The 15308-nt window shown below is 42.9% G+C and overlaps 1 protein-coding gene across 1 annotated transcript in view; it reads left to right on the forward strand.

The window, feature by feature from the left end:
* The first annotated feature begins 9036 nt into the window (after positions 1 to 9036).
* The window catches only part of LOC100358989 (A disintegrin and metallopeptidase domain 3), a 102276-nt gene continuing 96004 nt past the window's right edge, over positions 9037 to 15308 (forward strand). Inside the window, exons 1-2 of the mRNA XM_017350395.3 lie at positions 9037 to 9192; positions 9862 to 9944. Coding sequence (XP_017205884.1) covers positions 9135 to 9192; positions 9862 to 9944 — 141 coding nt within the window. The 5' untranslated portion in view covers positions 9037 to 9134. The remainder of the gene's footprint in view (positions 9193 to 9861; positions 9945 to 15308) is intronic.

The raw sequence follows: 15308 nt of genomic DNA on the forward strand, positions 1-15308 counted from the left end.
GTGATATTGAAAAATAAAACGAAATTTGGAAGACTCAGATGTCATTATTTCAAAATACATTCATTGTGAACACCACTGCACATGGACTAGCCACACCACTTTCAAAAATGGACAAATCAACTAGACAGAAAATCAACAAAGAAACAGCACAGCTAATCTACACAATTAACCAAATAGACCTAAATGATATATACAGAACATTTCATCCATAGCTGTAGAACACACATTCTTTTTATCAATGCTTCTATACAGTAATAATGCTGCAATAGACTATGCAAGGCCACAAAGCAAGTCTCAATAAATTTTAAAAAGTTGAAATAATACCATGTATCTTTTCTGCCCACAGTGGAAAGAAGCTGGAAATTAACAATTTAAGAAGCTCTTGCAATTATGCAAACATATGGAGACTGAACAACATGCTACTGAATGAACAGTAGATCACAGAAGAAATCAAAAGGGAAATCAAAAAAATTCTAGAAATAAATGTAGACATATCAAAACTTATGGGATAGAAAAACAAGAACAATAATAAATATTCTCTAATAAATGTTAGAGAAGAACTAAAGCAAAATTGACAACCAAAGAGCAATGAAATAAAGAGCTATTTTGGGGATAAAATAAACAAAATTGATACCCTATTGATCCACCTAACCAAGAAAAAGAAGGAATGGTGGTAAATTTTCTTCCCTCAAATGACATTCCAGCGGCAGCAGAAATGACCCTTGTTGAGACTGTCTGTTGTAGTCCACGAGGCCACACAATTGCCACTGCCTTTACTCAGTTTTGAATTAAGTACTGAGTAAGTGGCTCTGATATCTATCAAAAACTCAAATAATTGATTCCTTGCTGTCAGTTGCACGCAGGTGGGGACCTTGTTGGGGAGACATCTAGAAGCTGATATCATCCAGGGAGCCCCTGGGCTGCATCACTTACTGTCAAAACTGTTCAAAACTGAGTTTTGAACATGGGAGACCATCTGTCTTTGGTTTCGTTCATCTCCTACAATTTTGGGCACTCCTCTTTCCAGTGTGTCTCTTCTCTGCAATGAACACCCCAATTTCCCTGGAGGGCTTCTCCCCTCTTCTTATTTCTCCCCCTTGAGAGGATGCACCTGCCAATGGCACAGTGTCCTATTGCCTCCATCCCTTCCATCAAATACTGCAAAGCAGCATGTGCCAACTGAGGATTCAGTTCTCCCATGGAATATTGCAGCAAGGGGAGTGACCCTGTCCTTGCCTGCTCTGCTCCCTGGCCACACGGGTGCCCTGCTGAGTCTCAGAGGCAGGTACCATCTCTGCAGGTGCTCATTAATTATGGGAAGGCATTACCATGACGGACAGAGCATTGCAGGGTGCCTGGAACGACTGACTGCATGTGGCTCTTCTTCAGGTAAGGGAGGGTGCAGTGGGCTTCAGGACTGGTGGAGGAACTAAGGAATTTACTGTGCCGAATTCCTCATTTCCTTCTCCTCTGGACTCCCACTACCTTCATACACCTGATCCTCAGCTTTCTTTCATGGGTAATTTAGAGCCCTTATTGACAGAATCCTTGTTATTTTTTTACATAAAAGCCTGAAAACTAAGCATTTTATCCCACTTTGCTGATCTCCAAATAAAAGTTATAATTGGAAAATGGTGAATTAATTGGTTCAGTCATTCAGAAGCTGCTTGCCTTCAGAAGGTAAATGTACGTGGGTCAGGCAGTACTACAATAGTTATAGTAATAGCTATATGTTTTATATAAATTAAAGAGAATCATAAATTAGTATATAGTTTGACCAGGCCACCAAAATACACTATAAAGGGCTTTCTGAAAGCGTGGATGTGGCATTTCTCATCCTACACAAAGATAAATCATAAGGGGGAAGCTACCAGAAAGAAACAAGTAGAGTGCTCTTTTTTTTCTTAATGGAATTTTTTTGTTTATTGAGAAACATAAGACTTGGACACATCAAATAAAACCAATTTCCAGGGAAGGGAAAATAATCAAGACCCATAATAGAAAAAGAAATGTTCATACTGGCTGGGCTAAGGTAGAACCCAGAGAATACAGTAGTATAATTGAAAAATTGTAGGTGCCTCATTAATTGGCTTTTGATACAAATGACCTATCAAATTTGTAATTCATCATTCTTGGTGTTGAGATCACAGGACAAGCCACAGAGTCCTCAAACCTTGAGCTTCTCTCCATGAGGGGTTATTTGGCTTCTGAATCAGTTTTTCCATGTCTAAAAGGTAGCAGCATAACAGTGCCTGTCTTCTGGGTGGCTTCTTCCTTGGCATGACAAGTCTATAGAACTGCCCCAGCTTCTTCCCCAGGGGCAAGGGAGGGATTCTTGTATAGATAAGTGATAAGACGTTGAGTCCAACCATAAATATACAATATTTTATTTAATGCAACAACAGGTATACATAGAACATAATTAACAATATTAAGATATATAGAGAAAGAATGTAAGCATCTTTTTGTAAAATGGAAGCTGTTATAGTCTGATGCAAATCCCCCTCATGTGTCGTAATTTAAAATGTTTGATAAAACTGAAGTTTGAGAAGTGGAGTCTAGATTCCTATTACAAGCTGTTTCTGTTTACCTTGGGATGCATTCTAAGTACAGGAACATATGTGGTGCACAAAATGATAAAGGTCATTTAAAAGGTGAGAAACCACACATACGCATACACACACACACACAGGTATGCAGAGTTGAGGAGTGGGGTGGGCCAGAGAGAGCAGGGGAGTGTGGGAAGGAACGCAGAGAGAGGGACAGCAACTCATTACCTCCTTTAGTCTTGATCTGCAATGGGAGAGAGAGGGAACTCCTGCCAGCACCGCCTTTTACAAGATAGGGTGGTTGTCACCTGGGAGTTCTATGATACCTCCGTGAAATTGCACATGGAGCTTAATATACATACTTATACGGCCCCTTTATTGGAGATCCCCACGATAGCAAAGCAGAGTTCTGACGCACAAGGAGAATGGTACCACATGGGGCAGGGCCTTGTGGTTCCAGTCCTTCTGCTCAGCTAGGTACCTTCTCCCGAATCATCGCCCCCTCAGGGGGTGCTGACGGATGTTAATCCATCCCATCTTCTGTATCTACTTCCTGCTAAGCAGAGGCATGGCCTCTGCCTGTCCAGGGCCTGTACAGCTCTTCCTATCTTATCTAACGCTTCCATCTCAGGTGCTGGAAATTATCAGTTACTGCCAAACGATTTCGGTCCCCACATGGTCATCATTATTTTGAGAAGCTGTTGAACCCCCAAAAGAAACAAATTTATCAGTCAGGATGAGTAGTATTGGAAATAAAGGTAAATCACAGGCAGAATCCCCTTTAAGAAAGAAGTACATTTTGCTGTTTCCCACATAGTGTGTGCTGATAATCCTTTTTTTATTCAAATTATAGGACCAGTTAGCCTGTGTATAAAACTTTGAAATGCCTCTTCCAGTGAGTATACAGCTGTTAAGATAAATGAATTACTGGACATGTTCCTCTTTGTTCTACCAGTATGTTTTATGACTAATTGTCATAAACAAGTCATAGACAATTAGTTGTCCATGACTTCCTTAAATAGAACATCTACAGATGTTGCAAAAGCTGAACTGAATTGTAGGCTAGGTTGCCCAAAGCATAGACAGATTTTGAAAATTAGCTTTATAAGGCAGAGCAGGATCTTTTAGCATTTCAACAAAATAACTCATTTTGAGTTTTACTCCAAAAGCAGCTTCCTGAGAGAATCAATAGAAGAGGTAGGTAAAACATGTCTTCCATAAAGTATCACAGCCTTAATATGACAAAAGCCAAGGCTTTACTTAAATTTTTGCCTTCTGAAGAGGTATTTGAGATTTATGAATCTGTTTGCATCTGTGAAGACTCAAGAGGAAGAAGTTTAATTGTTGACAGATGTACCCAGCCTGGGATGCCCTGCAATTTAACTGAGGTAAGGAGTACTCAGTAGCATCTGGTAGTGTTCCTTCTAATTGGGCTGCAATTGGTTTAAGGGGTACCCTTCCTTCCAGGTATTTTTAAAATATTTTATTTATTTATTTATTTATTTGAGAGATAGAGTTACATACAGAGAAAGGGAGAGGCAGAGAGAAAGGTCTTCCGTCCACTGGTTCACTCCCCAAATGGCCGCAATGGCCGGAGCTGCGCTGATCTGAAGCCAGGAGCCAAGGGCTTCTTCCGGGTCTCCCATGTGGGTGCAGGGGCCCAAGGACTTGGGCCATCTTCTACTGCTTTCCCAGGCCACAGCAAAGAGCTGGATTGGAAGAGGAGCAGCCAGAACTAGAACCGGCACCATATGGGATACTGGCACTGCATTGGGAGGCTTAGCTCACTAAGCCACAGTGCCAGCCCCCCCTTCTCTTTTCTTTTCATTTTTTCTTTTCTTTTCTTTTTTTTCTTTCTTTTTTTTTTTTTTTTTTTGACAGGCAGAGTGAACAGTGAGAGAGAGAGAGACAGAGAGAAAGATCTTTCTTTTCCATTGGTTCACCCCCCAATGGCCGCTGCGGCCGGCGCACTGCGGTGATCCAAAGCCAGGAGCCAGGTGCCTCTCCTGGTCTCCCCTGCGGGTGCAGGGCCCAAGCACTTGGGCCATCCTCTACTGCACTCCCGGGCCACAGCAGAGAGCTGCACTGGAAGAGGAGCAACCGGGACAGAATCTGGTGCCCCGACCAGGACTAGAACCCGGTGTGTGGGCGCCGCAAGGGGATTAGCCAAGTGAGACGTGGCGCCGGCTTCCCCCTTCTAAGTCTTAATAAAACAAGGTCTCCTGAGGAGATAGGCTGCTCATGACCTTTGGGATCTGGAACTGGGAGAATTTTATTCCCATACTCCATTAAAGCCTTTTAACCTGACCCAGATTAATAATATACTTTATCCGGTCTTGAGTCTCTGAGGCAAAGAGGATGTCAGCAGTGAGAAAGGGATGCAGGCAGGCAGGTAGGGCAAAGTCAATTCGATTTGTGAGCTGGGAGACCACACCCCTGTGATGTCATGCCCCTACCTGACACCACTTCTATACCCACCTGCAAATCAGACTACCTAACCACGCCCTTTGGAAGTAGATAAAAGGCCTGGACCAATGTGGGCCCCTCCCTTGTTACACTGTGCCCCTGGGCATGAGGCCTTATGGCCTCAGCCCTGCCTCTGTTTTCCTGCCCGCATGCTTGCTCCACGCAGCTCTTGGCCTGCTCTCTGCTCAGTATGGACCCAACTTAGCTTCTAGACTTCTCTTCCTCCCTTAATTAAACCCCTCACCTTCCTGTATGTTTCTTTCATTGAAGAAAACACTAAGAATTTACTATGTTGTCTGGTCTATTTGAGCCAGTATTCAGAATTCTTCTCTAAATAGATGTCAAGAATCCACTAAGATTATCAATATTTAAAATTATTAATAAGCTGGATGATATCAGAACCAAAAGCCCATGTCTGAGAAGTTATCAGTCAAGGGTTGAAGCACACAACTAGCTTCTGATTTTGTGGGACACTGACACTGATGAGGAAATGCAGACTCACATTCTAAGAACACTCTGACAGGCAGAGCACGTACGGCCCACCCAGGTATTCCTGGAGCTCAGGTTTGAGGATACACTCTGTCTTTTATTTTAATAGATGATCTAAATTGGGCAGTGCCTCGGTACAGACTAACATCATAACAAAGGACTTAGACTTGGGAAAAAAGCACTTGCAAAAATAGCGAATCTCTTCCAAACAAAGGAGTTGGGCATTGAGATATAATTAAAAACTGGTGAATGGTAAGAACATTCTCTATCTGATACACTAAACAGGTACATCTTAGAGAGCAAGGTTAACCATCAGCCTTCCTAACAAAGCAACTCTCTGGGGACACAGGTCCTGTCAAGATAGTATAGAGTGCCTCCTATTGCTAACAAATTAGCACTCTTCTGTATGATGCCAGTGATCATCTGAGGCTCTTGACATGAGTACCTGGGCTGTGGAAGACTCCTGGGTTCTCACACTCCATCAGTCTTTAGACAAGGTCACGAGCAAAGTGGAAGTTACCCCCTCCCTTCCGAAGAGTGCATTTCCTCTTTGATGACCACTTTTGGCACTGAGGCATGGCCCACAGAGGTGCTTCCTGTCAGGACACTCCTTGCACCAGTGCCTCAGCTTTCCACACTTGAAATGTTCTCCTATGGGCTTTTCAGCCAGACCAGAATGCCTTTGGAGCTGATTTCTAGATCACTAAGTGCTAGTTATACTGATTGCCATTTTCTGAGTCTGCTGTTTAAATTCCTATATTGGAGCATCCTTTCTTTTTAACCTTATTTACATGATTACTAAATACATGAAATGCTATATTGTTGCCAAACAGCTCATGGGATTTGGGGTCCCATGGCCCGTCTCTGAAACTGCACCACTAGAAATAAGTCCATAGGAATGAACGCAGTGCTATATACAGCTGAACAGTCTGTAGAGACTGAGAAGACAAAATTAGATGTGGCTCTCCGCAAGACCAGTTCCACTTAAGCATGTGACTTAAAGATGTAATTTGGTGCCTTAGAATCTTTCTGTACCCCAAAATTGGGTTCCCTATTTTATACAGTCTGCTACAGGGGCCCCCTGTAGTAACCAGCTCACTCAGGGGGTGCTCTCTATATAGATCTAGATCTAGGGGTGTTACCATCCAATATCCCATATATATGTATATATATGTATATACATGTGTGTACATATATGTATGTAAATGTATATACATATATGTGTATATACATATATATACATGCCACCATGCCTCAGGTATGCTGTATGGTTTTACCAGGAAGTGTATTACCATTGTGAGATCACCAGTCCACCCAGAGGCAAACACAGAAATGTCTGGGGCATGTCCATAACACCTACATTTGCTTGGAGGCTGTTACCACCACACTGCTGGCGATTTTGAACTACAGGATGCATAAACTCATGTCAGAAAGCCACGCACCTGAATTAATGAAAAAGAAGAGAAAAGCAGCGCATGGCTGCAAGCAGCTGCCAGAGTTTTAGCTCAAACCCTGGAGCTATTCAAGCACCTCCAGATGTTAGAGGAGAAAACCCCTTTACTGAGAACACTAGATGATCTGTTGCCAATCTTCCAGTGCCCATTGGTGGTCACCATTTTGGAGGCAGAATCCCCGCCTTCTATGGCAGGAAGTGAAGTCTTTCCTCTTTGGAGTCCTGCCTCCTGATGTGGGTGTGGTGATAAGGCAACAGAGCTTGCTTGCATACCCTTCCAACCAGGTGGAGAGGATAAATTGGCACATGAAAACCCTGCTGGATTTCAACCAAAATCCCTTTAAAGAAAATACTCATCTGCCACATGAGATCCATCGGCAAAAATAAAGACTTTAAGTTCAGGCTTTTCCTGTGATAAAAATTAACTTTAAAAACACATCAAATAACCTGGAGACACTTATAAATTGGCAAACATTAACAAGCTGGTCCACTCTCTCCCCTTTCCTATGTCCAAATTCCATTTATGCTACCAGTCTGTCTTAGCTGCCCCTCCACTGCAGCTATTAACATTAGGGAAAAGCTACCCACATTTGCATTCTAGCTGACCTGCAGAGACCGTTGACTGCAGTGAGAGTTAGAGAGAGGTTTTGAACAAAAAACAAAATAAACAAAAAGCATGTGCCACTGAGACAGAGATCCACTTACCCCACTCCCTTCATATGATTTTTCTCCTGGCTGGCTCACCAAGAGACAGGTGGGAGACGTGGGACAGTTTAGAGCCCACTAGAGGCCCTTGCTTCTACCTAGAGAAGCATTCTAAGTACTTGCATACATGTGGTGCACAAAGTGTGAAAGTTTATTTAAAAAGCGAGAAAGCAAACACACACACACGTGACACACACACACATGTGTGGGCATAGCTGAGGAGTGGATGGGGGACAGAGAGAGAGAAAGTGCTGGGGGAAGAAAAGCAGAGAAAGGTGGAACCGCTCAGCAGCTCCTTGAGTCTTGGTCTCCAGTGGAAGAAGAGAGCACTTCCCAGCACCCCTCTCATGAGGTAATGTGCTCACCTGGGAGTTTTAAGATAATTCCATAAAGTTCCACAGAAAGCTTTGATAAATGTATATGTGTATATATATATATATATATATATACACACACACGTGCACATGTGCATATATAGTATGTATATACATACATGGTTTATATACATATGCTTACAAATATACATATTATATGCCTCCTTTATCAGAGGTCCCTGATGAAAACAAAGCATGCTAGGAAAGAGATTGTTCTGATAGACAAGTGGAATAGAACCCTATGAGGACAGGCCCTTGAGGTTTGTCACCTTCAGCTCATATTATTCCATATCGAAACTACGGCAAGTATAATCACAAATGTACCAGGACAGGTCCAGCAAAAAGTGAAGAGAGATGTGAATCAAAAGTGTAAATGGGCATTACATTTCCAGTTTTCTTATATTTTATTTTATATTTATATTTTCTTTTATTAGTATATGTTGATACACAATTCTTCATGTATATTTAAAAGCCACAATTCAAAATAATGAACCATAGTCAAAATAATGGACATATCCATCATCTCCAAGTTTTCTTTCATACCTTTACAATCCTCTTCTCTCTGGAGTGGATTGAAATTATGCTTTTGCAAAAAGTAAAGACAAAGAAAGGAAGGAAGAGGGGAGTGAGGGAGGTAGAGAGGGAGAGAGGAAAGTATGGTTATCTTCTTAGAATTGTACATATGACATAGACGAAATCGTTTATATTAATAAAAATTAAAAATTAAGTTTTAATTACTTTTTAAAATTAATTTAGAAAAAAGCGCCTAATGTCCATTATGTGAAAGCTGCATGAATTTAAAGCATTACCGCAGTTTTGCAAAATGCAGCCCACGCGCGCCGCGTTGCTGGCTCCCAGGGGCTCCTGCACCTGCCGGGGGCTGGGGTGCGCGCCCCCAGAGCGCCGTCCGCAGACGTCCACGGTGCCGGGGCGCCTGGGCCCGGCCGCTGCGGTCTCCTCTCTCGGCCGCCAGGTGGCTGTGCTCCCCGCTCCTTCCGGATCCTGCCCCTCGCGCGAGCCAGGAACCCCGCGGTCGCGGGCTATTGCAGTTCCAATTCCAACGGACAGCAATGTGGCCAAGTCATCCAGCCCAATACAATGTTACATCTCTTGCTGATCCTCTCCAGCCTGGGCCCGCTGGCATCCGCGGCCCCGAGTAAGTGGGGAAGGCTGCTGGCAGTTTCCCCTGCCCTTCCTCACCGCCTGGCCAGGCAGGCGGCCCCCTCCCTGCTCCACGGGCTCAGCTCGGAGCGGCTCAGGGCCCAGGTTCAGGGCCTCAGCGCCTCAGGGCCAGGGTCCGGGTCCGGCTGGGCCTGGCGCCTGGAGGCTCAGGGTACAGCTGGGTACACCTGGCCCTGCACAAGCAGGGAGGGTGGATGGGGCTGGAGACTGACAGCCCACACTGCCCCATTCAGGGCTGAGGTCAACAGCCCCAGAGTCTCCGGACAGTGATCAGTCAGTCTCCCTCCTGGGGAGCCTCCTCCTGGAATGAGACAGTGTGTACGTATGTGTGTGTGTGTGTGCGTGTGTGTATGTGCATGTGTGTATGTGTATATGTGTGTGTATGTGTGTGCATATATGTATGTGTGTGTTATGTTTGTGTATGTGTGCATGTGTGTATGTGTAATGTGTGTTTGTGTGTATGTGTGTGCATATATGTATGTGTGTGTGTTATGTTTGTGTATGTGTGCATGTGTGTATGTGTGTGTATATGTGAGTGTGTGTGTGTATATAGGCTTGGGTGCTAGAGTGAGGAGACATCAGAGGACGAGGGAAGTGGACGCTGCTGCCTCTGGCGGATGCTAACTGGTTTCCTTTGCTGCAGGTTCTGAAATGCCACTTCTGTACCTCACAGTGCCGCAGAGGGTTGGGCTGAACAGCAGCCAAGGCTATCCTCCCGAAACTCACGTAACTAAGACTTCCTTTTTTAATTGGGGCTATTTTGTTGTTACTTGACTGTATGGCTCTGACCAATCACACATATTCCTTTTTGAAATTTTGTGTGTGTTGTAATTTATGGTGCTAACGAGTTGTTTGGCCTGAGAGAAAATATTTGTTTCTCTCTTAATTTCTCAAGTAATATGGTACCATATGTAACAATTTAAAAATACGTATTCAGAAAAAAATGCCTCAAATTCCTATAATATAAAATAGCCTGTATAGGTCACTGACTCTCTGAACACAGGTATTTCAATATATATTCTTATTAACTGAGGTCATGCTGATGCTTGTATCATGTCTTTAAATGAAAGTATAAAATTAACATCTTCATGCATACACATATTTATACTTAACTCCTTTTCAGCAAGAAATAATTGATTACAATATAAAAATATTCATTGTAAAAGAATCTAGTGCAGAGATTTGTGAATCCAGTGAGTATCTACTCCAGTTTCTAAGATAGTAAGTGTGAAGTAATGATATCTTGACATACATATATGCATTCCAGTGATGATATGTTAGTGCTAATGGCTTTTTAATTTACATGGATTTAACATCATTTATATTATCAAATTTTGACATGTGGAGATGCTCATAAACCTTCTTTGATATTGATCTCTATAGAATCAATGTGTAAGTCATTAAAAAATAATGGGGATTAATGATCACAAAATTATATTCCAGAAAGATTGCATTGTATTTTTCACCCATTAACAAAGAACCGTGATGCCTAACTTCTTAAGCCCTCACCTGCCTTGATTCAGCCTTCTACTCTCTGCTGATGTCAGTATCGACAAAAATGTCTCATTTTCTATTGGTATTTTTATTTAGTTTTAACATAATATGATGGCAATTTTTGTTAATTTCTTGTTGATTTTGACTTCTCTTTTTTATAATGATTAGTAGTTCTGCCTGTGACACTTTGTTTTCAAGGAAGAAGTGTTGATCTCACATCAGAAGAAAGGTGTAAGTGGAATGGTGATACTACACTAGATCTTAGCCAGTAGAGAGGAAGGAGTGTGGAAACAGGGAAGAGAGGGTAGCGTGTGCTGTCAAAACCAAATATATGAAATACACGGGTTTTGTTCCTTTTATATAAGTACAAAATAAAGAAGGAATACAGAGTCTTCAATTAAAAATCATAGGCTCTAACGTACATGTGATACTTTGGTGGTCTGAATCATTCATTTCCTGGTACCAAAACAAACAAACAAACAAACAAACAAACAAAAAAACAGAGTCAAGGTGTTAATAGAAATCACTACACCAACGACGTAAATATCCAGAGAGGAGAGAGGTTTAAATGTTTAGCAGAGAGTAACATATAGAACTGACTAGGGTCTAAGGGACTACTTTGTTCTGAAAAAGGAACCCACCCACTTTGTACCCATCGTCTCAAAGTACCAGGCTCCAATCTACTGTGGTAGAGCCACTGTTAACCTCCATTCTGACATAAGGGACAGGCAGCAGCCCCACTAGTACCAGAAGCCACCAGAGCCAGAGACAGAACATTCTCTGGAGCAGAGCACAGACACTGTGTGCCCTGTGGCTGTGGGAATTCTGAACTGAAGCTCCGGACCCACACTTGGTCACTTTGCAACATTGAGGGCAGTTCCCTTTGCCTTCCTTGGGCTGGCACCAGAAGCCATCCATAAAAAATCTGAACGCAACACAGATGAGGAAATCTTGATGCATCTCATAGAACATGGTGCTGGGTGCCCACGCCTAAGACCCAGCATCACCCTTGTGTTCCTTGTGGGAACTGGGAGCAGTTCCATCTGTGCCTAGAACTAGGACTATTGATGTTGGTGTTACAATCCCTAGTATAACTTGAGTTCACCAGTGGTATCTGGAGAACTTGATCCGTATTCCTCTGCTTGTGTATGGGAGGGTGCCAGTTCACAATTTTAGAATTCCCAGCACAGTTGGCTCTAACACCATGAGATCTGGTTAATGACCCCACTGTTTTCTGTAGCACCAGGACTGTGGCTGTTAGGCTAGGTTACTAAACTCCTCAAACTCACTGGAATTTGTCCTGTTTGGCACAGGGACAAAGCTACATACATCCCACCTCTTCAAACTCACACCTGTCAGTAATAAATTCCCAGTGTATCTAGGAGTCACTCCGTGGGAATGAAGCAAGGCCCCCATCAAATTCCCCAGTTTTGAAATCAGGGACTGTCGTTCTATAAGCCCCAGCACCACTCCCACTCACCAGCAAGAACCGAGGAAGGTCCAATCTAATTCACACAATCCTAGACCCACTGTTTTGGTATCACAAGCTCCAGAACCACTCAGCCATCTAAAGAAACAAGCACAACAACTACAAAAACTCCTCTTTTCCAACAAAACCTACTCAACAAAAAGGGATATCAATATGGGGACACAGGAAGCATGAAGAGGCAGAGTGCATGCAACCTCATAAGAACACAACATTATCCAGAAGCAGACCTTGATCTGGAGGAAATCTGCGAAATATCTGAAAAAAGAATTCAACACACTCATCCCAAGTGAAACGCTAAATTCATGCAAGAGAGTACAAATACAGAGCTTAAAGAAATGAGAAGGGGGTTGGCTTTGTGGTGTAGCAAGTTACACTGTCACCTGTGATGCTGGCATGCCACATTCGTGTTGGTTCCAGTCACAGCTGCTCCACTTCTCATCCATCTCTCTGCTAATTCTAGGAATTGTGGGAGGCCTGGACAAAGTACCAAGCTCCAGCTTTGGCCTAGACCAACACTGGCCACTGTGGCCATTTGGGGTGTGAACCAGTAGATAGAGGATATCTCTCCCTGTTTCTCCCACTCTATCTGTATATTTGCCTTTTGAATAAATAAGTAAATATTTATAAAAAGAACAATGAAAAACAAATGAGGAAAATAGATGGCATCAATGAGAAATTCAATAAAGAAAAATCATTAAAAAGAAGCAGACAGGACCTGGCCTGACGCTCTGGCATCCCATGTGGGCACCAGTTCGAGTCCTGCTGCTCCACTTCCAATCCAGCTCTCCGCTATGGCCTGGGAAAGCAGTAGAAGATGGCCTAAATCCTTGGACTCCTGCACCCACATGGGAGACCTGGAAGAAGCTTTTGGCTCCTGGCTTTGGATCGGCGCAGCTCTGGCCATTGTGGCCATCTCGGGAGCGAACCATCTGGATGGAAAACCTCTCTCTCTGTCTCTACCTCTCTCTGTAACTCTGTCTTTCAAATAAATAAAATAAATCTTAAGGAAAAAAAGAAGCAGACAGAAATTTTGGATCTGAAAACTTCAGTCAATGAAATAAAACACAATTGAGAGCATCACAGCAGAATAGATGAAGCAGACAAAAGAATTTCTGATTTGGAGGACAGGACTTTTATAATAGCCCAGTCAGAAAAAAAGTAGAAGAATGAAGTAAGTCTATGTGAAATATGGGATAACTATTAAATGAACACATACATATAGTGATTCCTTAAGGAAAAGAACCTAATGAATTAAATAATTTTGGAAACCTTTCTGAATCTTTAAAGAGACATGCATTTCCAGATGGAAGAAACTCAAAGATATCAATGTCACTCAACCATAAAGACTTTCTGCAAGACATATTATAGTCAAAATGTCGAATTTAAGAACAAGGAGAGAATCTGAAAGTAAGGGAAAAGAATCAAGTTACACATGTAAGAGGGAAAAAATGAGACTTACAGCAGACTTCTTAGCAGAAACCCTGCAGTCCAGAAGAGAGTGGGAGTATATATTTCATGTTGAAAGAAATAACTGCCAGCCAAAACCTTATATCCAGTAAAGATATCCTTTAGAAGTGAAGGAGATACAGGCATTATATAAGCATGAAAGAGTTCATCACCACCAGACCAGTCTTACAAGAAATCCTGAAGGGAGTGCCACCCCTTTCAGAAATAAACACTATGAAAACACATGCCAGCACCAAGCTCACAAACAGAGTAGATGCAACTAGTAACCAGTCAGCAGTATGGCAGGCATTAGTCATTATCTGTCCAGCTAACTGTGACTGTAAATGGAATCATTTCCCCAGTCAAAAGATATAGTTTGGCTGAATGGATTAACAAATACAAGACCTAGGTCCAGTGTTGTGGCATAGTGGCTTAAGCAGCCACTATGGGTATCAGTTCATATCCCAGATGCTCCACTTCAGATCCAGTTGCTTGCAAATGGCCTGGGAAAGAAAGGGGAAGATGTCCCAAGTGTTCGGGTCCCTGCCACCCATGTAGAAGACCTGGAAGAAGCTCCTGACTCCTGGCTTTAACCTGGTCCAGCCCTGGCCATTGCAACCATTTTGGGAGTAAACCAACAGAGGGAAGATTTTTTTTAAAGATTTATTTTATTTATTTGAAAGGCAGAGATACAGAGACAGAGGGAAGAACAGAGACAGAGAAATCTTACATCCACTGGCTCACTTCCCAAATGGCCACATAGTCAGGGGTGGACCAGACCAAAGCTAGGAGCCAGGAGTTTATTCTGGATCTCACATGTGAGTTCAGGGGTTCAAGGACTTGTGCCATCTTCTGCTTTCCCAGGTACATTAGCAGGGAGCTGTATCAGAAGTGGAATAGCCAGATTCCAACTGGTGCCCAAATGCAATGCCAACATTGTAAGTGGTGTCTACCTGCTATACCACAACACTGGCCCAAGAAGGAAGATATTAATCTCTCTTGTCTCTCCCTTTTTCTGTAATTCTGCCTTTCAAATACATAAATAACCCTTAAAGAATACACCCAATTATATGCTACATTCAAGAAACTCACTTCACAATTAAAGATATACATAGCCTGGAAGTGAAGAAAAATATGGGAATCAAAAATCAGCAGGATTCTGGCCAGTGCCACGGCTCACTAGGCTAATCCTCCGCCTTGCGGTGCCGGCACACCGGGTTCTAGTCCTGGTCGGGGTGCCGGATTCTGTCCTGGTTGCCCCTCTTCCAGGCCAGCTCTCTACTGTGGCCCAGGAGTGCAGTGGAGGACGGCCCAAGTGCTTGGGCCCTGCACCCCATGGGAGACCAGGAGAAGCACCTGGCTCCTGCCTTCGGATACGTGTGGTGCGCCGGCCACAGCGCGCCAGCCTCGGCGGCCATTGGAGGGTGAACCAATGGCAAAGGAAGATCTTTCTCTCTGTCTCTCTCTCTCACTGTCCACTCTGCCTGTCAAAAAAAAAAATCAGCAGGAATAATTACATCAAAAGCTGTAAAAAGAAATAAATACAAGCATTGTGTATTGATAAAAGTATTGCTTCAGCAAGATAAAGCAATCACATATATATTTATATATACATATGTACCAAACACAATACCACCCATATATATATATATATATATACA

Source organism: Oryctolagus cuniculus, chromosome 2 (assembly GCF_964237555.1).
Source record: "Oryctolagus cuniculus chromosome 2, mOryCun1.1, whole genome shotgun sequence".
Lineage (NCBI taxonomy): Eukaryota > Metazoa > Chordata > Mammalia > Lagomorpha > Leporidae > Oryctolagus > Oryctolagus cuniculus.